The 25,659-nt window shown below is 38.2% G+C and overlaps 1 protein-coding gene across 6 annotated transcripts; it reads left to right on the top strand.

Annotated features, from left to right (window-relative positions):
* Positions 1-102: 102 nt before the first annotated feature.
* On the top strand, positions 103-25,013 carry RAB3GAP1 (RAB3 GTPase activating protein catalytic subunit 1). Of its 6 annotated transcripts, XM_075152741.1 has the most exons (25): positions 103-182; positions 272-327; positions 1,207-1,282; positions 2,582-2,714; positions 2,949-3,027; positions 3,708-3,827; positions 4,414-4,579; positions 5,348-5,447; positions 7,899-7,980; positions 8,855-8,923; positions 9,666-9,739; positions 10,464-10,556; positions 12,019-12,188; positions 12,516-12,614; positions 12,956-13,128; positions 14,158-14,212; positions 14,493-14,861; positions 15,970-16,107; positions 17,745-17,972; positions 18,504-18,600; positions 18,690-18,793; positions 18,894-19,009; positions 20,291-20,393; positions 23,738-23,848; positions 23,949-25,013. In XM_075152741.1, exons 1-25 carry the CDS (start codon positions 165-167, stop codon positions 24,048-24,050), a joined length of 2,931 nt encoding a protein of 976 aa, XP_075008842.1. In that variant the 5' UTR covers positions 103-164; the 3' UTR covers positions 24,051-25,013. The 6 variants fall into 6 exon arrangements, with proteins under 6 accessions (XP_075008842.1, XP_075008841.1, XP_075008848.1 ...); XM_075152740.1 differs by having other exon boundaries at positions 23,738-25,013; XM_075152743.1 differs by lacking the exon at positions 103-182 and having other exon boundaries at positions 2,949-3,019; positions 23,738-25,013.
* The last annotated feature ends 646 nt before the right edge of the window (positions 25,014-25,659 follow it).

Here is a 25,659-nt window from a genome sequence, read left to right as displayed (position 1 = left end):
GGAGGCTCAGCCGCCGCGTCGGGTAGCCGGGCAGCGAGGGAGTCCGGCCACGACAGTCTGTGAGGAGACGACGACCGGCTCCAGGGCGGCACGGCTCGCACCGCCCTCCGCCGCTTTCCCGTGAGCCTCTGCGCCCGTAGGGGGTGTCCCGGCAGCGGCGCAAGATGGCGGCGGACAGCGAAGTGAGTGTTTCCCCTTCTTCTCCCCTGCGCTCTCCGCCGGCGCCGCGGCGGTCTCCCTGCTCACTGCTTCTCCCGCTCTCTCCCCGCAGCCCGAGTCGGAGGTGTTTGAGATCACGGACTTCACCACCGCCTCCGAGTGGGAGAGGTAGGTGGTGCTGCCGCCGGTCCCGCTCTCCTCACCGCGGCCGCCGTGGGGGTTCACGGGGGCTCTGCCGTGACCGCCCCGGCCCGCTCCTGCCGAGGGCAGCCGGGCCCCTGCGCCGCGTTGGCCGGTAGCCGGTGGTACCCGGGGCCTCGTCTCGGCTGTTCCAGCATTGCCGGCGGATCTCTGCGGCGGAGGCTCAGGCCGCAACTCATGAGTTGGTTAAGAGGATCTAGTCAAGCTGTTTCTGAATTTAGTGAAAGGTCTGGTTTAATATCTGTTTGCAAGGGATTAGAGTAAACACCTGGAAGGCTTATGTGTTTTTTCAGTAGCTGCCCGATTATTAAAATAGTTATCTCATAGCTGAAGCTTTTAAAAGTTAGTACAACAATGTACAGGAAAATTTAAGGTGAAGAATGCTCTTGCATTCTTAATGTATTATTTTTTTAAATGCTTTTTCCAGTGACGATGTGTATGACAGAAGGAGGCAAAGATTCTAAGCGCTGTTTTAAATCTGAATTAAGTTTATAATTTTGTGTCAAATACTTATTTATCTGTGATTGTATGTGTTAAAACTAATATGCTGCAATACCAGAAAAAGGAAAAGTTGAGATTCTATAATCACTCAAAGCATGCTCATAGCAGTTGCTAGAAGTAACTATCATCTGAAATGTAAATATAGGAGGACCATTTTATTTGTACAAGGAAGCAATTGTTCTCTTTTTATTATGATACTTGGGGTTTTTTTGTTGTTTGTTTGTTCTTTGCGTTTTCTTTAAGGAATTCTGTGGTAGAAAAACATATTGCCTGCTTTTAGGGAGCTGAATTATAACACAAGTTTAGCGTTCAGCACATATTAATGCCTTTTCCCCTCCCTAATAGATTTATTTCAAAAATAGAAGAAGTATTGAATGACTGGAAACTTATTGGGATTTCTTCAGGCAAACCTCTAGAAAAGGTCAGTGACTGCTTCTGAATTTTCTTTTAGAATTTGAATTACTAACTAGTAATTCACACGTATATTACATCTATTGCCGTTTTCTTAGGTGTGGCAGATAATGATTTGTATTGGGGAATTCTGCTTGTGAAAGTGGCAATTTGACAAACAGTTGCTATAAATTTATTGGTGGGCTGTCTGCCAAACAGGCTATTTCCCTGATAAAGTTGGATCTTCATGTAGGGCCTAGTGATTTTTTTTTATGCCCAGTTTTGAATCTGGAAACATGGTTGAAGCTGTTCTAAATTCTTAAGGAGTGCCTTGTGCCTGTGTGCCTTTGTCACGCCTCACATACTTATGGTTGAGGTTTGCGTAGTACTACTTGTGACTCAGTATGTTTCATAGATCGGAGAGATTTTTTTTCGAAGTCTAATTAGAGCCTTTGTAGTGCTTTCTCAGTCCTGTAAAATGCAGAGGAAATTGCTGAGCTCTTCTGCATACTAGTGCAAACAAATTCAGCTCTTCTGGTTTGAATGGCTGCTGTGTTTCCAGAGGAATTTTATGATTCTTAATTTTAATCAGGGTACAGAGTATTCAGAACAAAAACTTACATTATCTAATGAACTAGTTTTCAGCCTTAGCTATCAGTGTATTCCTACATGTCTTCTTTTCCAGACCAAACTTCTCTTCATGATTTCTAGTGATAAGACACCCTTTACAGATCAAAGGGTTGTCCAAGTTGCTTTGTTTTAGTAGCAGCATACAGTTCTGTACAGTGGTGTTGATTTTCCGTAGAAACTTTCCTATGCTGTATTTTTATTTAAAAATTAATTATCCTTACACACAGAAGTTTTGCAAATTATAGATAAAAAATCATTTATCAGTGAAAGCATATTCGAAGTAAATATTTAAGTAGTGTTTGCGTAGAATGGTATAGATATAGATGAAATCCCAGGTGGGAAATTTCTGTCTTTGGGCAAAGTTGAGGACGCATATGCTTAAGATGTGTAGTTGCATATGAGAGGATATATCTGCCTCTTTATTGCCATATAATTCTGAAGACTTCTCAGGCGGATATCTGGTCCTTGAAATAAACCTGATTATTGGCAACATGGATTTTAGCATTCAGCTACCTTTATAATGAAGTGCTTTGAGAATTGTTTTTTTGAAATTAAACCACGCTTAGCTATTTAAGAATAAATATCTAGCAGTAGAAAAAGATGAGTAAATATTATAGATCGTGTAGGCAGTACACTTTTTCAGGCTAATGAATGTTAACTTAAATTTATGTGATGAAATAATATCTTTTTTTATATGCAGGGTGTATACACCACAGGAGCATGGGAAGAGAAATCAGATGAAATTTTATTTGCAGACTTCAAATTCTCAATTACCCATCATTATCTTGTACAAGAACCCAGTGACAAAGATGGGAAAGAAGAACTGGTAGAAGGTAGCTGATAGTTCTCTTACATGCCTGTAAGGATATGATAAAAGACAATTTCAGAATGTGGAATTCACAGTGCGTTGATTTGCTTCTGTGTGAAATTTTCTGGGATCTGTTGGGGTGTGATCTGACATTTCTGATTTTAATGTGCTTTGCATTCAACAAGTTGCTAATATAAGTAAATTGTAAGTCAGCTGGATGGATGCTGATGCTCGTCTTATGCATCAATTTTTTTCACAGATGCCCTTCCTTTGCCTATGCAGGACTTGCTGTGCATGAACAATGACTTTCCTCCTAGAGCTCACTGTCTGGTAAGATGGTACGTGTGCTGCCTCTCGTCTTTAATACAAATAAGCATAGCAATTGAAAAATCTTAGATGCTGGCACAATCACTTTATATTTTTTTTCCATCAAGAGTTAAAGCTTAAGTAAAATGATTCTTTGTACTGAGCACAGGAAAGGAGTGCAAAAAAAGCCCACCATAGTGGCCCCATCTTTCCTTTTTTTTCCCCCAAAATATTTTTTCCTGAAATTCATAGACTAACCAAGCTTTTGTATTTGTAATATTTAGATGCATTCTTAAAAAGGAAAGCTGCAGCATCTTAAGAAACAACAACTGTATTCTTAGTAATGCAGATCTTTAGCACATTATAGAATTGTTCTAGAGAGATTGTTTTTATGTATAAATAGTTACAGCTGTTATTAACATAAAGTAAAAACTCAGGACTGATAGACCTGGAAGTCCTCACGTTATTTTGAGTACCGTGTTTGAATGCTGTCAAGCTCCAGTAGTTTGTGATTTGAGAATCTGCAGCACTCCATGGGCCAGTCAGTTCTTGACCTCTGAAAGAGGTACTCACATCAAAATAACAGATTCCACAGTCTGTTGGTGACAATTAGGTTATTCGGGTTACAGTATTTCTAAAAATTCTGTGTTTCATCTGATTTGCTAAAAAAAAAAAAACCAGGAATGTGTTATTTTTTTCTCTGTCTCTTAAGGTATGGCTTACGTGAGTTCCTGGTTATTGCTCCAGCTGCAAATAATGATGCAGTTCTCAGTGAATCCAAATGTAACCTTTTGTTGAGTTCCATTTCCATTGCATTGGGGAACACTGGCTGGTAGGTGAAAGCATAAACCTTTTTACATATCTGGGTGAAACTTTAGGATACAGCTATTGTGAGGAAAAAGTATTAAATTGTTAGCAAAATATATTAAGAGTTTTTTGTATTGCACCATAATATTGTTATAGAAGGATTTAAAAGAGAAAATTTCCCATGGAAGCTTTAAAAAGATTGATTCAATGTTGTTTATATTCATGATTGTTTAAAAACCTCAAAGGCTTTTAAAAGCTGATAGAAGTTGTTGGAATAAGTGGTATACGAAATACAACTTTTGGAAGAAGATTTCTTCCGTATGTGTGGTAACAGTAACTTTCTAATATTCCTCAAAAATATTTAGGCTGAAAATTAGGTAACTGAAGTCATGGATAGGGCTTTGCTTATGACATGACAATTTGTTAGGCATTCCATTTAATGGTGAAGTTAACAATATTTTTCTGTGATTCTTATTAAGCATTTTAAACTGTGTTCCACTAAGAGAAAATGTGTTCTAAAGAATATGAAATTATGTTGAAATATTTAGCTAGTTTTAAAGACTACAAGAGAGCATGGCATTTTAAATAATCTGAAATATCATGTTTTATAGTCAGGTACCACTATTTGTGCAAATACATCATAAATGGCGACGAATGTATGTTGGAGAATGTCAGGGTCCGGGAGTTCGAACTGACTTCGAAATGGTTCATCTTCGCAAAGTGCCAAATCAATATACTCATTTATCGGGATTACTAGATATCTTCAAATCCAAGATTGTAAGTGCACCTGAATGTATATAACTGATATTAAGAATAATTATTTTATTACCTGGTCGCTTGTAGATTCACTTCTGTCTTGTAGGGATTTTTTTTTTTTTTTTTTTGTAAGGATGAGGCTCACACTGCCAATACCAACAGTCTTTTTCCAGATACTGCCAGTATCTAGCGATAAAGAGTGAAAATTGGTATGGGTTTTGTTCCTCAAGTGTTAGCACCTTCTTCCGTTTTTATTTTCCACAGATGTGTGAAAGAATGTGTCTGTTTTATAATCTCCTTCTCCCCATCCCCAAAACAAACGCTATTTTGCTGTTTAAAAGGAGAGAGGAGGGTTGGGGTGGGTTTTTATTCTGATACTTTGTAGCTCCCCATAGCTAAGTTAAGAGTGAATAACAACATGATGAAATGTGAGGAGTGGACTGTTTTTTTATGGAGTGTATGGCTGACTACCAAAATCAGTTGTAATCTCATTAAAACGCTGAGGAAAAAAATCGTTAATGAAAACCTAATGTGTTCTGGGTCAGAGTTACTTGTGAGTTACCAGTTAAATGGAACATATGAATGTCTCATGCATTTTAGAAAGCTTATGTGCTTACTTTTACCTGTGAGTGTCTTGTTGAGCAATGCCTTTACTAGTAATTCTTGGGGTGTTGCAGTTCTGATAAAATTAGCTCTAATACAAGTTTTCACAACCAAGTTATGTTCAAGGCCTGGGGTGTTTGAGGGGATATACTCTTTACATTAAACTTTTTCTCTAATATTTTCAAGGGATGCCCTTTAACACCACTGCCTCCGGTTAGCATGGCTATTCGACTTACATATGTGCTTCAAGACTGGCAGCAGTATTTCTGGCCGCAGCAGCCGCCAGGTAGGAGATTTGCGTCTTCAGAATAACTTGCTTTTAGATAAACAGTCAATGCTAAAGAAAATGTTTGTGTATCTTGCCAGAAGAATTAAAATGTTTTCTGCCTTACTAGGAGAGGCTTCAGTTACAACTGAATACCATCCCACTCCCTATGCTGGGCTAGCAAGCTTAAAGCTGCTCTGAAATCATGTGGCTTATGGTTGTGACAGGTGTTTTGGTTAGGGCTGTGCCTAGAAATATGCTTTTTTATTAGTGTTTAGAGATATATAGTGACACTTCTAAAATGGTAGTATCTATTTGGAAAGAAAAGGGTGACTGAGTGTGGATCGGTAAAGAATTCTGCCCTGAATGCCATAGGGAAACTTTCTGATTCAGGTTCTAGTAGGTGCTAATACTTCACAGGAGTATTCGTCAATGATTTCCATAGAGTAACTGATTTTAATACTTCACTATGGGAAAAGGAGAAAATATTGTATGGACCTCACTTGTGGTAAAATTTTGGATTTTTGTTGTTGTTGTTTACACAGTGCTAAATAAGCCAAGCAGTTGATTTATTTTTTTCATGCAGGAAAAATTTCTGATCAAGGCTTTTATTATTGTATGAGGGGAAGAAGGGGAAAAGTAATGTATAGTCTTAAATCTAAAGTACATATAGTAGATGTGGTAAGTTTATGCCATAGTGATGCTATTTAGGAAAAATGGAGTGAGTTTGCTCACTTGGTAATCTCACAATGAACGCTTATATGCTTCCTTGGTGGTAATACTTTCTTCCTTGGGTGTCAAGGATTTGTTTTTAACAGACCTATTTCTATATAGGTAGAATCAGAAAATAAATTGTGAACTTCTCCTGGCTCAAAGGTAGACAAATCTATAGGAAAAAGGTAGATGTGGGTTCCTTCTTAACATACATTTTTATTAGTAATGTGGTATTTTAGGCAGAAGGTGGCGGAATAATTAAAATGCCCAAGTTCTATTCTTGGCTTGGTAGCAGTTTTATGTAACAAGGTTAAAGTATTTGGGGCATGCTTAGAGGAACAGAACCTGTGTGACCTTGGTCTGGTTACCTAATTGTTTGGCTTTTCTTTGCTTAAAAGAAAAAACAATTCTTACGCTAATCAAAGGTATGTTTTGAAGAAGTCTGTAGTGAAGTTGATCCTTTGTGCTTTGTACGCAAGGAGTGTTGAAAATATGTTTAAAGAGAATCTTGTTCTTTAGGGTCAGAGAAAATCAGTGCTTTTTTAAGTGATAGTTTCTCTTTGTAGGTAAACCAAGTTTACCTAAAGAACTTGGGAAGCTAGTTCTATGGATTTTATTTTTTACTATTTCTGCAGGCACAGAAGTCAATGTTTTCTGTAGTATCTCTCTGCCTTGCTATAGTTATTCACTAAGTCAGGATCCCTGGTTTGTGATGAATGAGTTGTACTACTACCACTCTGATCATATCTCTTGATTTAAGCAGTTTGAATAAATTTTACTCTTTTAGAGGATTCTGGTTAAGGGGGCTAGTGGCATAGTATATTGCAGTAACTGGAGATAGACAACATTATTTTTACTGCTGTTGCTACATGCAGTTGTGGTTTTATGTCTTTTTATTGTGAAGAACTAGGTCCATACTTCATTACCCTCATTACCTTCATTACCCTAGCTTTCTGAAATAAAACCAAAGGATTTAAATATGTCTTTCATCTTCTCTGAAAAAGAAGGCTGGAGAAATTACGTAACTAAGTTATCCAAATACTTTATCTGTTCAAATACCTCAGCTGTTTTGTATGTAAACAGTTTGCCAGATGCATTTAAAACTAAGGATCAGGTGTTGTAATAGCATTATTATAATGGCATTACAATACATTATTACCCATTTAAATTTTTGCTCAATGAAGGCTGTCTATTTTTGGTTTATATATTTGAAGGATATAACATGGGGAGTGGCCAAGGTTGCTGGGAGGCACCTTTAAGTACCTGGAATTACACGGATCATTGGGTTAAGTCTTTAACTGCAGGAGACATAACATATCACTCTTTTCATGAAATTATCAGGCTTTTAAAAGTAGTTGGTTTTTTACTCTGCAGAGTTGCTTTTCTGGAATCTCGGTTTTCTGCTGGAAACTGATTTCTTGCCTAAATATTTTTATAGCAAATTTGTGTCTATTTGTTCTTGTGTCAACATTGACTCTTTAAGGCTGCCTTTATAGCTATCATCTTTGCCTGTATGAAGGGCATAACCTCCCCTCAACACAGACGACAAGAATTTTGTCTGTCTTTTTGAATGTCCAGTTGTATGATAACTTCCCAGTTTTTGCTGGAAACAATTACTTTAACTATGTGCTCGGACTGTCTTTTCACAGCTCTGTCACCTTAGCTGTTCGTACAGTCTTTTTACTGTGAAATTAAGATGATATGCTTCTTAAAATATTCCATAAATTCTGTATGGAAAATGTATTGATCTGTCTTCAGATATAGATGCTCTAGTTGGGGGAGAAGTTGGAGGCCTTGAGTTTGGGAAGTTACCATTTGGTGCCTGTGAGGATCCTATTAGGTAAGATAAGAGTTCGTAAAACTGTGTTTTATAACTTCCTTAATGGAGGACTTAAAGGTATGTTATTTCAAATCTTAACTTTGCCTGCCTATCACTTATGTCCCTAACAGATGATTTAATTATTCAAGTACATAAGAAACACCTGTGAAAAGTAATGATCTGATAGCAAATAAGACCATTTGCAAAATTGTCTAATGATATTCAGAGTTCTAGCTCATAAATCTTTCATCATAAACTTCTAGAGTACTCCATTTATCTCTGAAACTATTGTGTTGAAATATACCTTAACTGGAGATAAACTTTAAAAATTGTGTGCCTTCATTCAAGAGTTGGACTCGCTCTCGTCTTTTACTTTGACATTTCTAGAAGACTTAACTCAGGTTACAGACCCTCTCAATTTATTACAATCTCTGTACGTCCTCTTCTGAACACCCCATCACCACTCAGCAAATCTAGGAATCATTTTAATGTATTAGACAGTGTTCAATGCTGTAGGCAATTCATGAAAGTTGTTCTTTCCTCTGTACCTGGATACCTAGAATACAATGCACAATTCATGAAAGTTGTTCTTTCCCCTGTGCCTGGATACCTAGAATACAATGCACAATTTCTCCTTTTGTAGAGAGGAGTTGTGAAAGAGTCCTGTATGCCAGGTACTAGTAAAGTTTAGTGCAATACTGAGTGACATGCTGTAGAATAACCAACAGAATGTATGCAGTGAGAAAACACATTGGAAAACATTTCTGGATGTAGCTGCAGAATACATAGAGGGACTTTAAATACGAACTATCAGAAATACCTTTCAAGATCTTAACTATGATGGAGAGAACACTTTCTACTAGCACTGAAAGATTTAAATCTTGTTTTGTTTCAGTGAGCTTCATTTAGCTACTACATGGCCACACCTAACGGAAGGTATAATTGTCGACAACGATGTTTATTCGTAAGTATTTTGTCTGAACTGCAAATATCTAGAAGTATAAAGTATAAAGTAGAACTTTATTTGCTAGCTACTGCATTTTAGTGACATATAAAACGTGGTGCGTGGCTTGTGTGTGAAAGAGAACCCATTTTGAGGAATGCCAAGGTCAGTTGATAGAACATCTCATTTGGGAAAACACCTTCTTTTGAAATGCATTTCTGTGTGAGAAAGTATTATTGTGTTGTAATCTCAACAGAACATATACCTCCATTTTTGGGCATATTCTCATACTAGACTTAAAGTTTTGTGTATTGCATATTTCTTGGAAAAGATGATAGTGGAATGTGGAAAGCAAAAAGAATTAACTGACTGACATCCCTCTCCCAAAAACTATCATCCAGGTTTTCTGCTAAGCCTCCTAAAGAGGAAGAACAGTGGATACTGGTACTTAAGAAAGAAGAAGAAAAAAAAAGTAGTTTATTGTTTTAATTAATGCAGAAATGAGTTTTCAACATTCATACACTTTAAAAGAAGACAATTTAGTTGTAACTGAATTGTTCTCATGTGTTTCTTACTCGTGTTATGTATGTACATGAGAACAGGCCCTCGTGTTTTAGAGTGTTTGTCATGTTCTCCTGTGTAACGTGGTGTATATTACCGCTTCCATGGCCTACCTGGCTATGACATTACATTTATTGAGCATTTGATACTCATCTTCTGCATACTTATGGTGACAGCATGACGCTTGTCTTTTTTTTTAAAGTGACCTGGATCCTATTCAAGCACCCCAGTGGTCTGTGAGAGTCAGAAAAGCAGATAACCCTCAGTGTCTATTGGGTAAGACATCAAAATTCCTTATCTTCTCTTATGGCTTTAAGTTGTGAACTTAGGATTGAATTGTTAATTACCCGATGACCTCCGTTTCCTCACTCCTCTTATTTTTTTGAGTGGACAATATTTCGGGCTTCTTTTTCAAAAGCACAAGCTTTGCAAAAACGTAAGTTTCTGTTGTGGGTTATTCTGCATCTGTGTACCATGAACTTCTTTGCTGTTTTTACTTCACCAGGTTCCAGAGAATAAGCATTTACTGTGTGTGTCCTGTGAAAATTTAGATTTCCTAGAATCTTTAAATTTTATTAAGTGCCTTCTGCATATATCCATTTTCTTAGTTTAATCAATCTGTCTGACAGGCGGGATTGGTTCACCTGGAGAGCTGTACTGTTGTCGATCCTTGCCTTTTGACTTGTGGGGAAAAGGGCTTCAAAACTAAAAAAAATTAACATGCTACAGAAGTTTTGTCTTGCTTTGGGTGAAGAAGTAGATTAAACTGCATGCAGGCAGAACTGTGCTCTGGAGAGGTGGTTGATAGCTGTCTAGGTGTGCATTTTCCTAAGCTTTAATTACGTGGTTTAAAGATATTTGTGCTTTAGAACAAATTATGATGTTCTTTCAGATGAAAAAAATAAAATTTACTGTCCCTCGGGCACCATTTTAAGAGTTAGCGTATTGTTCAATGAGATTTTAATTCTGTACTTGTTTAGAAACTTTGTTTCTCTTATAGGTGATTTTCTTACTGAATTCTTCAAGCTTTGCCGTCGGAAGGAATCAACTGATGAGATACTTGGAAGGTCTGCATTTGAAGAGGAAGGAAAAGGTAAAACTAAAATCTTGTTGATTTGTGTTATTTGTTTTTAATTGTTTCATGTTATTTTACCTTCCCTATCCCCTTTTTCTGCCTTCAGATCTATCAGTGTTTATACTTGTAACTCCTAGGCATTTTCTGTAATACTCCTAGGAATTTCCTGGTCGGTGCTACGTGGTATAATTTCTCAAGAATTCTAGGCAAGCTCCCAAAAGTCCCAGAGGACAATTGCCTCTGTTACAGTTGGTTTTTTTCACTGGAAAACAAGAGTTTAAAATTTGACTAGTGTGCACAAGAGTTGGTTTTGAGCACAAATCAAACAGATTTGTCTGTGTTGTTTCATGTATTTTTGTATTTTTTCCACTTTTTTCTGCTTTTTGAAGTACTATGTAGTGCATGTTTTAACAGCCAGTTTGAAGAGTCTTTAATCTGTTTGAAAGGCTTTGCTGTCATTCCCTCCATTTTAAGGAATTTTAAGGAAAAAAAAACAAAAAAACCCAAACAAACCAAAATTATCTAACCAACAGGTCAGACTTTATCCCAACAATGTAGATACTGACATCTTTTTGATGTCTCTGTCTCTTTGTTTTGATTTTCTTGCTGTATATGGTGAACATTCCCTTCCTGCCTCTTGTCACCTTTTCTTCCCTCCAAATATGGTCTGTATCAATGCATTTTCTTTGGTTACACTTAGTCTTAGTTTTGAAGGAGCTCGCTAGTTAGCTTAAAAAGATTTTAGACCAAATAGGGTATGTATTACTCCTAGTGCTTGATATAGAGTCTCTTTAGCGCTCCTTATCTCTAATTTTCTTGAAATGTTTGCCAAGGTGAGGTTTTTCAGGCTGCTGGTAATTATTCTTTTCAATTTGTCTGCCCTCTTTTTAACAATGTTAATTCATTTTCCTGTAAGAGAGGTTCTAAAGTTTACCAGCAGCAAGTCTGGAAAAAATCTTTTGATTTGAGGAGTTTACCCAAGGACTCTAAAACAGAACGTGTAAGGTCATATATCTAGTGATTAGTACTGGATTAATTTAAGGCTTATCTAAAGCTTTAGCATACACTTGAACAGTCTTTGTTACCTACAGTGTATTCGTTGGTATCATGTTTAAACACTGGCTCTTCAGCAGGTTTTTGCTGATAACTCTGCCAGTAATTGTCTGCAAGTGTGCAGTACTACTACAGTAGGTGGCAGGCACTATCTACAGCCAACTCACGCTAGACTTCATTCAGTAAATTAAATCAAGGACAGTCTGAGACTCCTTTGTGACTTCGTTCTGCTGCTAATTTATGTGGCTAAGAACAGTGAATATCAGGTATGGAATCTGACAGCACAGGGGTGTAGCTCTGGTTAACAGGGTGTTAGATATCAGTAAAAGATAAATAGATTGAATATTACAGGTAAACTTCTAAAGAGAGATGGTATTGTGTTTTTTTGTTTTGTTTAGTTCTAATTATTTTTTATTTTATTTTATAGAGGTTGCTGATATTACCCATGCTCTGTCGAAGCTCACAGAGCCAGCACCAGTCCCAATCCATAAATTATCAGTCACAAATATGGTTCACAGTGCAAAGAAAAAAATTCGCAAACACAGAGGTGTAGATGAATCACCTTTAAACAATGAGGTTCTGAACACTATTCTTCTGGTAAGTGAGCTGTCCATGCACATTAAATTAATCTAAAACATGTATTTCATGCTTCCACTGATGCATTTGGTTTGTAGTTTATAGCAGAATTATAAATAAGTGTCTGATGTCAGTTCTGTTATTTGAATTGCATTTATCAGCTTCTTGAAACAGCCTAAGTTGTTACAAGTCTGTGCAATATAAGTGGACTGAAAATGAACTCTGAACTCTGCTAATAGTTTTAATTATAGGGATTGCTGGTATGTAACCAGCAGTAACTTTATGGAGAAAGTGGGAAAAGCGGGAAAAAGATACTGATGGAAGTTTGGATTTTTTTGTTTCTTCAAGTTCTTATTTCCTGATGCTGCTGACAAACTTGCAGATGGATTTGAAAGCAGAACTAGCACTTCAGCAGGAAACAATCCTCCTCCAGAGAATGAAGATTATGTAAGTTTTACTGACTGGCACTGGTGAGAGAGAGAAAGCAATTTTGAGTGTGTGTTCATACAGACTTTGCTGTGGTTGCCTTATGTCTTGTAATAGATAATTTTTGGAGAGAGGAACTTACCTTTGTGGAATCTCTAGGTAGAAATAGTGATTTTTTTTTTTTTTTTTTCCCCCTTCTATTTCTTTTTTTTCTTCCAAAGACTGTCATTTTCGGTAGCTTATACTTACAGGCTTAGGATGTTAGTTAGCCACTTGTATTGACAAACAGCAAGGAGATCACACGGTTTTGGAAAAAATGCCATTGTTCCTGTATTTCCTGCTTTCTTTTATTTCTTACATAGAATCTCTTCAGTCAGTTTAAATCTGCTCCTTCTGATAGCCTGACGTACAAACTAGCTTTATGTCTTTGTATGATAAACTTCTACCATGGAGGAGTAAAAGGAGTGGCACATCTTTGGCAAGAATTTGTGTTAGAAATGCGCTACAGATGGGAGAACAACTACCTGATTCCAGGGTAAGTTTTTTTTTTTTTTTTTAAATTGTTTTGTCATAGAAAATGTTCTTTTTTTCAGAAACAGAGTGAGTTCACTATGATTTTGAAACATACTGTTTTGTTTTTTTAAATTGCAAATGCTGTCCTCTATTTTTATTACCTTACTTCCTTAAAGCAAGAAAAGATAGGGAGTAGGGAAAAGCATCTGTGCCCTTCTTTGAAAACTTCAAGATGCCTGGGGAAGCTCAAGTTAAAGAGCACTCCACTGTGTGAATGAGGGCAAAAAAAAAAAAAAAAGCTTAGGCGAATGCTTGGTTTCCGGTTTATCGTTAGATAAAAACGAAGGAGCTGATATAGGGAGAAACACCTTTGCTTTGTGGTGGAGTTTCGCCACTTTTATAAGGGAGCTATTCCAAGTTCCTGCTGGTATAATAGCCTTTTCAGGCAGCTAATGCTGCTCAAGTATTCCAACCCTTCCAGGTTATGTCTGCTGCAGCAGAGCTTGTTGCAGACCAAACGAAGGGTTCTGTCAAGATGAGGTATCAATGTAGAGCAAAAATATATCCTGTTTTGTTGTTTTTTTTTTTTTTAAATGGGCTGGACTAGCCATTTATTCACTAGCTTGTACTTTCAAATAGTTACACTAACAGATAAAATAGAAGTTGAAATATATAGAGATCACTCTACTCTATCATTGCAGTTTTAAAAGTAAAGTCAAAGGTGCTTAATTTTTATTTGAAAACAGTTACCCTTTTCACTTCCAAATGGAAAACTGACGGGGAAATGCAGGGCATGTCTGTTTCGTACTGCTGTGAATGATCTCTGAGCTTCATAAATGACCTCTAGGAAATAAATGTAATTTAATCTCTGGGCTTGTTCAGTCACTAGCTTGTCTTCTGAGACCATAGAAGAGCTGCATAGTTGAAATGGTGGGGGTGGGTTCAATGTGGATATTTGCCCCTCTTTTGGATTTCATATGATTTAAGACCACATGTGTGTGAAAGAGTCAACTTTATAATTGATAATGGTTACACTTCTACCTTTTGTTAGATTAGCTAATGGCCCTCCAGATCTGAGATGCTGTTTACTGCATCAGAAACTTCAGGTAAATATCCCAAATTTAAGAATGATTTTTCTCCTAAGGAAACTGTCAAAATTATAGCAATTATTAGCTAAATATATTGTTGTTGTAGATGTAGTTATGCTTGTATTTTTGGGTCTGGACTTCATTTCTTGGGAAAATCTTTGTTATAGCAACAAGTTCAATGGAATTGTTACCTTTTAGAATTGTAAGAGATTTTTGGTGACTCTCCAAGTTTTTCTGTGACATTGTTTCCGTAAGAGAAGTAATTGCTAAACAATTTTTTTTTCCTTTAACTTGTTAGATGTTAAATTGTTGCATTGAAAGAAAGAAAGCAAGAGATGAGGGGAAAAGGGGGAGCGTGTCTGATCGTTCACCTGGTGGTACTTCTGGCGATGCTGGAAAAGGAGCAGACCACTCTGGAGATAACCCTGATAAGGAAAAAGAAGTTGGCAAGTCTTGGGAATCGTGGAGTGACAGTGAAGAGGAATTTTTTGAATGTCTGAGTGACACAGAAGATCTTAAAGGAAATGGGCCGGAAAATGGAAAGAAAGGAGGAGCAAAAGAAGGCAACAAAGAGCCTGTAAACTTAAAACCAGAAGGTCGTCTGCATCCACATGGAAAGCTGACGCTGCTGCATCCAGGAGAGCCTCTCTACATTCCAATAACACAGGTTAGGTAGCAAGAGCTGAGCCAGATATGCAATATGACTCTCGTGCAATATGGCTTATACCTAGGATTGTGAATTGTATATAGTTTGCAGGTTATAGCCTTATCTGTTGTTAAAATTGCGAAGTGTTCTTGGCCTAAGACCTTGTCTTCCATTTTAAAACTTGATGAGGCTGTTAAACTGAAATCTCACATGCTCCTTGTTTTATTTGAGAATGGGTCTCCTTACCAAATTTCACTCAAAACAAGTTTTTCTAAACAAGAATTAAGCTGTCTTGCCTACCTTAAAATTGGGTTTCTTTTCATTTCCAACTCTTGAGGCATCTTCCATCCCCCTCCTGACTTTCTTTCCTGTAAAGTAGGAACTGCCATGGTCCTTCCACCATGAAGATTTCTAGCTGACTGACCAAAGTACTGGATCAGTTTTGCTGCTACTTTTTTTTCTTTTTTCTTTTTTTTTTAAAAAATATTTCTCAGCTCATATCTAAAAGGCCATAGTCATCAGTTTTTGGTACCATTATCTAAAGCAGGTTTATCATCAAACAAGTAGAAATGTTATGTGACACAGACTTTCTTGCAGAGTGACTAGGGATGAAATAGGAAGCAGTGGTGCCAGACGAAGTAGTTTGAAATCAGCCATGCATGAAGAATACATTCTCATTCACTTGAGAGAAATTATTTTTAATGAATGTTGCTTTGCATGGGTAAAAGGTATAAGCAGAGTGTAGTCAGGCAAAATGTTGTCAATTATGTCCTGACTGTATAAACGGCAAAAATTCTACATTACTTTAGGTGGATTTTCATCCGTCTCAACAAAATAGTATCAGTCAAACACTTCCTGGACTTCCTCTGGGTTTTGACATTTTAACAATATATCCTTATATTGTACTTCATTCTCAGGTTGTTTTCTTTTTAATTTCTTTTTGTTAGTGTCTTCTTCAGATGCACAGCTTTGGGCTAAACAGTTTAAGCAGTAGAAATTTATGTTTATTTCCTTTGAGTACAAATAAAGTAGAACGAACTTTTGGTGACAGCGAGCTTTCCACTCCTTCCTTAATAAGGGCTAAGTCTAGGAGAGGCTATTTGTAAACTTGTCTTTTTCTATGTTACAGGAACCAGCACCCATGACTGAAGATCTGCTGGAAGAACAGTCTGAGGTCCTGGCAAAACTGGGGACATCAGCAGAAGGTGCTCATCTTCGGGCACGCATGCAGAGTGCCTGCTTGCTCTCAGATATGGAGTCTTTTAAGGTAGTACTACTTGAAGAATTCTGTGAGACTGCCGCCTTCTTAATTAAACTATCCCTCTTGCTTGTGTTGAACAATTTTTAAGGTTTTTCTGACAAGTTTTTTTTTTTCTCCACAAAACAGTTTCAAAATAAAGTTGAAAATAAAAACCTATTGATAAACTCTTAGAACATTTCAAAATCTATGCCTATCCAGTCTATTATGCTGTAACATTCCAGTAAATCTGCACAATGTCTGTGGGGGGGGAAAAAAACCCAAAACATACAGTTGATAAATTGGGAATTAAAACTCAGACAAGCCCATTGAAAATGATGTCAGAAGAAAACTGAGCGTCAAAATACTGAATCAAAATTACACGTCTCTCCCTTCCCACCACCTTGTAGCTTTCATTTAGTGTCTCTTTCACCTGTACTTTCCGCTGTGTCCAGCTTTGTAAAGTGCACCTTTAATCAGAGTCCAAATGGATAAAATGTAAAGGTGGTGTAAAGAAAAAAAAAAAGTCTATTAACATGTTCATAGTTCTGTATTTGGACTTTGGGGAGGTGGACATAATTTTTATGTATAGTTGAAGATGTTTTGTTCTTTAATAGGAAGGATAAGTTATCACTATGTGGAAGTCCTACACAGCTGTTCATCAAATTGGGACTGGACTAGCTGTGATTTTGGGTAATTTGTTCTATGTCGTTTCTGAGCTCTGCAGAGGGAGCTAAGAGCACATACACTGCTGTCATCAAAGGATCTCAAAACTCTGAAAAGATTAGAGATTCTGTCATGAAATAGCTATATATATTTTTTTTTTAATTATTGCAATATTACTATGTAGTAAAAGGATACAGATGTACTGTAGAGTGAGAGTATTTATAACATGTCAATATCAGTTTATTAGCAGTGATTCATGTCATATTAGATATATGTAGCAGTTTTATTTCTATGGTGCAAGTGATCTAAAAACTCGAAGTAAGAACATAGAACCATAATTTAAAGCGGAAGTGCACTCTCGATAGGTATATCGAATAGAAAGCTGGGTTTCCTTTTATGTTCTAAATACATCCTATGGATGTATTTATCTGTGTTGACACTGCATCTATGAAAAATCAAGTTTTTTTTTGTTTGGGGGAGAGTTTTTTTTTTAAAGTTCCTTTTTAAAGGAAGTAGAAAAGGTGAATTTTGTTACTGGAGTGTTAAAAGAGAGAAAGTCAGTGCTGAAAGCATATTTATGCAGCCCAGTGATTCTTTTAGGCTTGGGCTGTTTTTCATTTATAAGCTTATACATAAAAATTTAGTGAAAATTCATATTTATTGTATGTATCAAGTACCAGATAGAAGCTTGACTTAACAGTATAATTTTGAGCTTGCCTGAAATAACTGATGAATGTACTGTTTTGACGGGATAAGAGGAAGGTTTCTTTGTTTTTGTTGATGATGTGGGGTTTTTCCCCTGCCATGAGTTTATACTTACTTTATCCCCTCACCCTCCCTGGTCTCTTTCCTAGTGTACAGTTTGCTGACTGTGAACAGAATTCCCTGAGTTTTGGCTCCTAGCCTCTGCTCTACCCAGTAAATCATATTGCCTTCCTACCCAGGTTATTATGTTTTTATAGGATTTTTGAGGCACAAATTTTATCTCCTCTTTATTCCAGGCCGCTAATCCTGGCTGTTGTCTGGAGGATTTTGTGAGGTGGTACTCCCCTCGGGATTACATCGAAGAGGAAGTGGTTGATGAAAAGGGCAATGTAGTGATTAAGGGCGAGCTGAGTGCCCGAATGAAGATTCCTAGCAACATGTGGGTAGAGGCCTGGGAGACAGCAAAACCAGTCCCAGCCCGGAGGCAGAAGAGACTGTTCGATGACACTAGAGAAGCAGAGAAGGTAAAAAGCTCTGTGGCTAGTGATAGTCTGATCTGTAATGCTTGCTGTAAAACTTTATAGCAGCCCTTTCTTTTTTCTCTTGCAAGATTTAAACATTAACACGTCATTGCACTATATTCTTGGAGTTACTAAACTGTTTTGTACATGGCTTAGGGTTAATCAGAAATTCTTGCTGCCGTACAACAGTGCCTTTGAAGTACTTAAAATAATCAGTGTGTGGAATGTAACTTCATAAGGTGTATTACTTAAATACTTCTTTGAATTATTAGTAAATAAAACAGATTTTTATCTGCATGTATGCGTTAGGAAACGAAAGTGTTCCTAAAACATAATTATTTTTAGTTTCATTCTAACCTGTTGGGACTGTGAGCAATCACTGAGGATTCATGTAAAAACTACCTAATGAGGCCTGTCTTGCAACAGTGCTCCCTTTTTGTGACTTCTTCAGCGTACGTGCTCATCTTCTGTAGTTAACCTTATCTTTGGGAAGTAGTTTTGATCAGTAATGTATTAAATTTTCTGATGTTATAGGTGCTTCATTACCTTGCAATTCAGAAACCAGCTGACCTTGCAAGGCATCTCTTGCCTTGCATCATCCATGCATCTGTACTCAAGGTAAAGGAAGAAGGTAAATAATGTTTAATAAATTATTAAGATATTTTAGAGTGAACACTGATGCAATAATTACAACTTCTTCGTTTCTTTTCCTCCTAATAGAAGCACTAGAAGATATATCTTCAGTTAAGAAGATTATTAAGCAGATAATATCCCATTCCAGTAAAGTTCTACGATTCCCTAATCCAGAGGACAAGAAGTTGGAAGTAAGGTTTTGTACTGGCTGGGGCTGAAAACCTGATGAACCGTTCATGGGAGTGCTAAAAACCCATCTTTCTAATTTTCATTTTTATTAAACTCCTGCAGGAAATCATTGCTCAGATTATGAGTGTGGAAGCTATCATCGCCAGGGCCAGGTCTCTGAAAGCAAAATTTGGGGTGGAGAAGTGTGAAAATGAGGAGGAGAAAGAAGATCTACAAAGGTGACTGATGATTCCCTCCCCCTCCCCATGGTGTTTTGTTTTTCCTCATGCCCTTTTTTTGTAGTTTCAAAATTTAGGACAGGTGGAAGTGGTGATAATACAGAAATACTAAGGAGTCATATTTAGTAGCAATAAACATTAAGTTCTCTGTCCCTAGGCTACCTAGAGATGTTATATCTGGGTACCCTAATTGCCCCTCTAAGTAACAATCTCTTTGAAAACATGTGATACAGATTATTTTAATGGAATTTGTTTTTATCTTGACAGTACTGGGGATTTCATTTATTTTTTCGTGTATGTAAAATGTGAATGTGATGAACTTTGTTACAATGGAGGTAAAATTAGAAGGACTAGGAATTTAGTGTTTTCTGTAACTAATATGGAAGAAATGCCCCCCCCCCCCCCCCCCTCCCCCCGTTACGTTTTCTTATTCTAGGCTCCTTACTAATTTGAAACATATTACTGAGGAACCAGAAGAATGAAACGCGACGAGCAATGTTTCATTGCTTCACTACCTGCTGTCAGATTATTTACTTATTGCTTAAGATGACTACTATGTAATGTTAAAAAAATCACGATAACTTCTTGCTGCTGTGCTGAGAGGGAGAGGTGACATTTTTGTAGTACATGTTGGGAGTTCAGAGCAGTGATGTCTGACCAACGCAGTGTCTTTGTGCTCAAAAAAAATTGTGATGTTGTTACTTCTGCTGTGCGGCCAACAGCATGAAGGCTTTTCATGTTGAATTTATACATCTGTATTAGGAGCCGGGGTTCCATTTATAGTTAATTGAGAGAAGTAGGTCCTTTTGGAGGCTGAATTGCAACCTAGGTGTTAATTGGCCCTGCTGCTGGCGTTGCAATGGAAACAGCTGTATTATCTGCCTTTCCTGACCTTAGGTGGGAGGCTGCTGTGTTCAGCTTAGTTTTGACCTACGTTATCTGTGAAAGAACAGCTGCTTGTATTAGCATGAAAGAAAGAGCAACAAGGTAGGAGGGAACAACTGAAGGCTACGGCGGGTTTAGTCTTTGGGGTAGATGGAAAGGAGTAAAGGGATGAAAAGGTGATGATAGTGTTTGAGTGGGATGCTGAGAAATGTCAGGGTTTTTTTCTTAAACTTTAGAACGGAGAACTCGTGAGAGTGTCTGCAAGTTCTCACTCTGTGCAAATGGTGCTAGGTGGAGACCTCCTCACAGGAAACAATTCTGGTTTTAGATTAGCAAACTTGGGTATAGCTGAGAATTAAACATTCCTTTTTCCTTTTCAATAATTTGTACCACCAGATTTGTAAACTGTCTCTTGGAGCAGCCAGAAGTGTCAGTTATTGGTGCAGGAAGAGGACCTGCTGGCAGCATTATTCACAAGCTGTTCGTGAATGCTCAGAGGGTAAGAGAGAGCTTTTGATTGCTTTGCGGACACTTCTAATTTAAGCAGTATGAGGCAACGACTTATCATATGATGCCAGTTTATTTCGTCTGCATATATGCATGTATTGTCATAAATGTGCTTGAGGGTTTTTTTTTGTGATGTTCAACATGATTTTGGCAATACCAGAACCTTGCAAGACAAAAGAAGAGTGACCTGGGATGTTAAACAATTAAAGCCAGCTGGGTAGATAGAGATGCCATTAATGTTTGATTTACTTCAAATGGTAACATCAGTAACGCTGTTATGGCACAAATTTCTGCTTTATTCAAGTTACACAATATATGCAACATCACAGCAAGAACAATCAAGTGTGTTGATTGTTTCACATAGGAATGTAGAGAAACACATCATAATACTCAATACTTCAGGAGTAACTTTTTAGTCTGAGGCTTATACTTGGAATACTTGAGATTTCTTCTGTGGAAACTAGTGCGCTTAGGAAGAGTTTCAGTTCTTTTCCAGTACAACTCTATATTCAATTTACTTATTGCCAGTGTTGTATATATTTTCTGGAAACATTTCCCCAGCCTATATTGGTATAAATATTCCCTTTTTCTCTTAAGCAGTCTTTGTAATACTTAGCCTTAAAGTATTGATTTCCAAACTTCTTGGACTGCAGTCAGCCTTCAGTTCCTGTCAGAATTATACCTGGTCATAGAATCAAATTATCTGACTAAAATTTAATTACAGTGGTGATAACAAGGTAGCATAGTATTGCAGACATCTTAGAGCCCGAAATCCTGTTCGGAAATCATTGCTGTAAAAATTCTGTGATTGGGAATTAATTTTAAGGTGTGGATGCTTTTATAATAATCTGTATTTTGTAACTCGGCATAAAAAGGACCATTCTGAAAACAGACCGTGGTTATTCTGAGAAATGAAAATTAGAACATTTATTTTATCCTGCTAGTCTCTAGGGTTGCAAATCTCAACATGTCAACCAGCCTTACTTCCAGACTTCTCTGTAAAGCCTGAGGTTGTGCCCTGTAAGTGTATGCAAGCGTATGCACTTGCCTTTTTAATATGGAGGCATTGTGTTTTTAAAGCTGAGTAAGTTTCTAGCGTTAACGTTCGATAAAGATGTATGTAAATTTCTAGGGTTTTGTTTCTTTTGAAACATCAGTAACTAAAGCTAGGTTACAGACACTTCCCACTAGTAGCTGGTCACTGTTAATTAAGACATCTCAGAGGGACAGGCGCTAACTTGCTACCAGAAACCCCTCATGTTTCATCTACCGTGAATTATTTTGGTAGAGAGCTGTTTGGTAAATAGAAGTTGAATGACTTCCTTGTTCATTACCTTTTGAACCTGGATTCCTATCTGTGAGTTGTGTAAAATGTGTTGTTATATTCTCAAGTTTTCTCAGGAAAATTATGATAGCAAATGCATGTTCCTGGAAGTAGAGTGCATGATGTCTCTTAAACCTACAATTTCCTTCTAACCTCTTGTAAGTCACCTCTGACTTGTTTCTGTCTTTCATCACTGGTTCTTTTCTCATCCTTTTCCAAGCTGACTGAATCTTCTGATGAGGTAACCAACTTTGTCCCTCGTTTCCCACTCATCTTCCCTAGCTGCATACAGTTGAACCTTTTGGTAGATAGTACAGCAGCCTGACTTAGTTTGTACTGTTGTTCACATATTAAGCATAAAAATAATTTTGTGTTTCCAGAATGGTTTTTCCTCATTTACAGACTTTATTTTTAGAGCCTAACAGGTAGTGAAGAGAGAGAAATCTTTAAAAAAAAAAAAACCCAAAACCAAAACCCAACCCAAAATCATTTCTGCAAGTGAATATTAACATTTTCTGATGCTGAAATATGTGGCCATGCCTTTATATTCTTCTCTGTTTATTGAAGACTCAGAATTTTGGGGGGCAGAGGTAGAACGATGGACAGTATCTGAATGTCACAATCATCTAGATATCAGTACTTACTGAAACTACTGAACTTTTTGGATGGAGATGCAGAGAGGTTAGGGGAAGAACTGGGGTAACTGCGTGAAGAAGTGTAGCACAGGGAACATGCTCTCTGTTGGCTTCCTAGAACTGCTCTTGTGGGAACAAGGGGCACTTGTCCCTGGTGACTCCTCCTGTGGCACACGCTGCAGAACCGAGCGGTGCCACGTCCCTGCTCCTGGGGAGCGTGTGGGGGAGAGGGGTGGGAGCAGAGGTGCTGTGGGGCAGCTGAGAGGGGCCACGAGGGTCATCCAGTGGGCAACAAAGCTGGTGAAGGGTCTGGAGCACAAGCCTTAGGAGGAGCGGCTGAGGGAACTGGGGTTGTTTGGTCTGGAGGAGGCTGAGGGGAGACCTCATCGTGCTCTACAACTACCTGAAAGGAGGTTGTAGCGAGGTGGGTGTTGGTCTCTTCTCCCAAGTAACAAGCGATAGGATGAGAGGAAATGGCCTCAAGTTGCGCCAAGGGAGGTTTGGATTGGACATTAGGAAAAATTTCTTTACTGAAAGAGTGGAACAGGCTGCCCAGGGAAGTGGTTGAGTCACCATCTCTGGAAGTATTTAAAAGACGTGTAGATGAGGCAATTCGGGACATGGTTTAGTGGGCATGGTGGTGTTGGGTTGACGGTTGGACTCGATGATCTTGGAGGTCTTTTCCAACCTTAGTGATTGTATGATTCTGCCATGCCTCAGTGATGTTGATAAGCTTGAGTTGTGTACACTTAAATTAGGACCCTATAGGGTATTAGGGGGTATATACATATATGTAATTAGGGAATGTTTATTGGGCTGACTGGAGCACGCCAGCCCTTCTTTCAGTATTCAGGCCTTAGTGTTGCTGCCTGCTGGCTCTGAGGCACTGAGCATCGATGGAGATTGCACAGTGTCTCGCTTGCTCTGCACTGTCATTTCGGCAAGCCTCTCTTTGGCCATGAAAAGCACATGTTGAAGTAGTATTTTGAGTTTGAAAGGGCAGGTGACTTTTTGTCAAGGCTCCAATAGTGGCACTGGTTATTTTTAAAAGGAGGCTGGCTTGGCCGCGTGTAGCTGCCGAGAGCTGAGGAGAGCACCCTGCTTGAGAAGGGCATTTCGTCTGGTCAAAACCCTCGCTTCACACTGTCAGACAACCAGGAGCTTAGGCTGAGCTTCACCATCCACACGTGAAGGTTCTTCCATTTGATTGCGCGCAGTTTCTTGACATCCCATTAGTGTCTTGCTCTGTGTACGCATAAAGCCTTTTGATGTGTTTACCATTTCTGTATCTTCCTCTGTTCCTCTTATGAAATATTTTCTGAATCCTAACGTTAAGAAACAGCTTGCCCTGTAATTATACCTCTGCTCTTATTGAAGGTTTCTGCAGTGCCTCCACTTGATGAAGAGTTGAGGAGATCGGGTTCATCAGAGGAGCGAAGACTCACCACGGGGGCTGTTTCAGATTTCCCACCACCCACGGGTCGCGAGGTGATTTTGCGCACAACTGTCCCCCGCCCCGCTCCTTACTCCAAAGCATTGCCCCAGCGCATGTACAGCGTGCTGACGAAGGAAGATTTTCGACTTGCAGGTGCCTTTTCAGCAGATACAACCTTCTTCTGATGTAACCAGCTGCGCTACCTTGTGCGTCTCCACAAGTAGGATGTTGTTCGTTTTCCTTCGGGGAAGTTAACATTGCAGATTCACTGGCTTGTGGTGAGGAGAAAATAGGGTCGTCATTAGTGACGGAGTGTCGTGTTCCCGAGGACAGAGCTGAGCTGGCAGCCGAGAAGGGTGCCTGTAGCAACTCGAACTTGGAGGTTTGCAACGGCTTCACAAGTAGTTTTAATCGGATCTTTGGGGAAGAAAGTTTAGGAATCTCCTCTCTGTCCAAAGGGAGCGTATTTTTTTTTTTTGCATTAGCTTGTTTAATAATGGACATGAATGGGCTGTATGCAAATACATCGTGTTGAAATTCACGCAGAGTGTGCTGCTTTACAGCTCTTAATCAGACATTATCAAGTGACATTAGCCTACTTCAATTGATGTGCAAACATTAAGTAATTTGTATTTATTGGTAATCATAAATATTGAGCCTAGTATTTTTTGGTTAATCACTAAGTTGCAAATACCTCTAAAATACTCTTAATTTTATTTAAAGTATACAGTACGTTCTAGTTCACGCTGAACTCTCCTAGCATTGCAGCAGTTGTCCAAAAGGATCTCGTCTTGGACATTTCTCTCAAAAGAAGTAAATACATTTGGGGCTATAAGTGGATAGGAAGCCTGATGACCTTAAGTGGATCACTGATGGTTTTGGAAGCCTTGGCCCTTGCATGCAGGGAAGGATATAAAGCTGTATGTAAATGACAGGTACAGAGGTGTTTCACTGTAAGCAACGTGCTGGTATTTACAGAGACCGTTTGAATGCATACTGTGTCTTTGATCCAACACGATAAGACAATGCTATCACCTGCTGTAAACTAACCCCAGTGGATCTCATGCAAACACTATGACCTGTATGTGCCAATGTTGCTTTACAGCAATCTTTGTGTGTTTTAGTGAGAATCAGCAAAAGATTAGCGTTACTTTACAAAGCAAAATGTAAAAACAGCTACAGTATTGTTGACATTATTCAATAAATCTGAACTTCTTACTGGCTCTCAGACTTCTTTGGGTACCAGCAATGGTTTTGACAAAATACTTTTTAAATGTCACCCTTGCGTGATTTGACCTAGGAACAGCATTGTTTATGACTGTGACTAAAGTATAGAAATTTAAGTTCTGTCTCAGATAGTAGGGTCCCAGGTATTACCTTGAAACTTCCTTAAGGGGATAGCTGTTAGGGCCTGGAGCGTTTCCCTCAGATAAAGCTGTATCAAGTAGAAATACATTTTTCAGGATAAAGAAGAGTGAATTTTCTTCAGAGAAAATCTTGTCACAGAATTTGTTCTCCAGGCTTTTTGTGTTTTACCTGAGGCAAATTCCCCTGATAAAAGGGATGAGAAAGACAAAGACCAATTTAGCTGTTGTTTAACTGTCTAGCTTGTTTAAAAGAAATTGCACTAGACTATTTACTGAATAAGTACTCTTTAACTTAAGCTTCCTCCCTGATACTCTTGGTTTCTTCCTCTCCTCCTCATGCTGTCTTCATGAAATTTTACATTAAAGTGTGGCCTCTTGTAAAGACTCTATAAACTTGAAAATGCCTCCGTTATCAGGCGATTCTTGCTTGGTCTTTTAAACTGCTGAAGAGGTGATTCCTTGAGTCACTTAGAGAACACAAACATCCTGTAACACTT

The sequence above is a fragment of the Calonectris borealis genome, chromosome 6 (genome assembly GCF_964195595.1).
Source record: "Calonectris borealis chromosome 6, bCalBor7.hap1.2, whole genome shotgun sequence".
NCBI lineage: Eukaryota > Metazoa > Chordata > Aves > Procellariiformes > Procellariidae > Calonectris > Calonectris borealis.
This window is presented reverse-complemented; position numbering and strand designations above follow the sequence as displayed.

Excerpts from the sequence above, each read along its gene's own strand:
- RAB3GAP1 (XM_075152740.1), top strand. Across the intron at positions 16,108-17,744 it reads CAGATATGGAGTCTTTTAAG|GCCGCTAATCCTGGCTGTTG; the intron begins GTAGTACTACTT and ends TCTTTATTCCAG. Across the intron at positions 18,794-18,893 it reads CAGAGGACAAGAAGTTGGAA|GAAATCATTGCTCAGATTAT; the intron begins GTAAGGTTTTGT and ends AAACTCCTGCAG.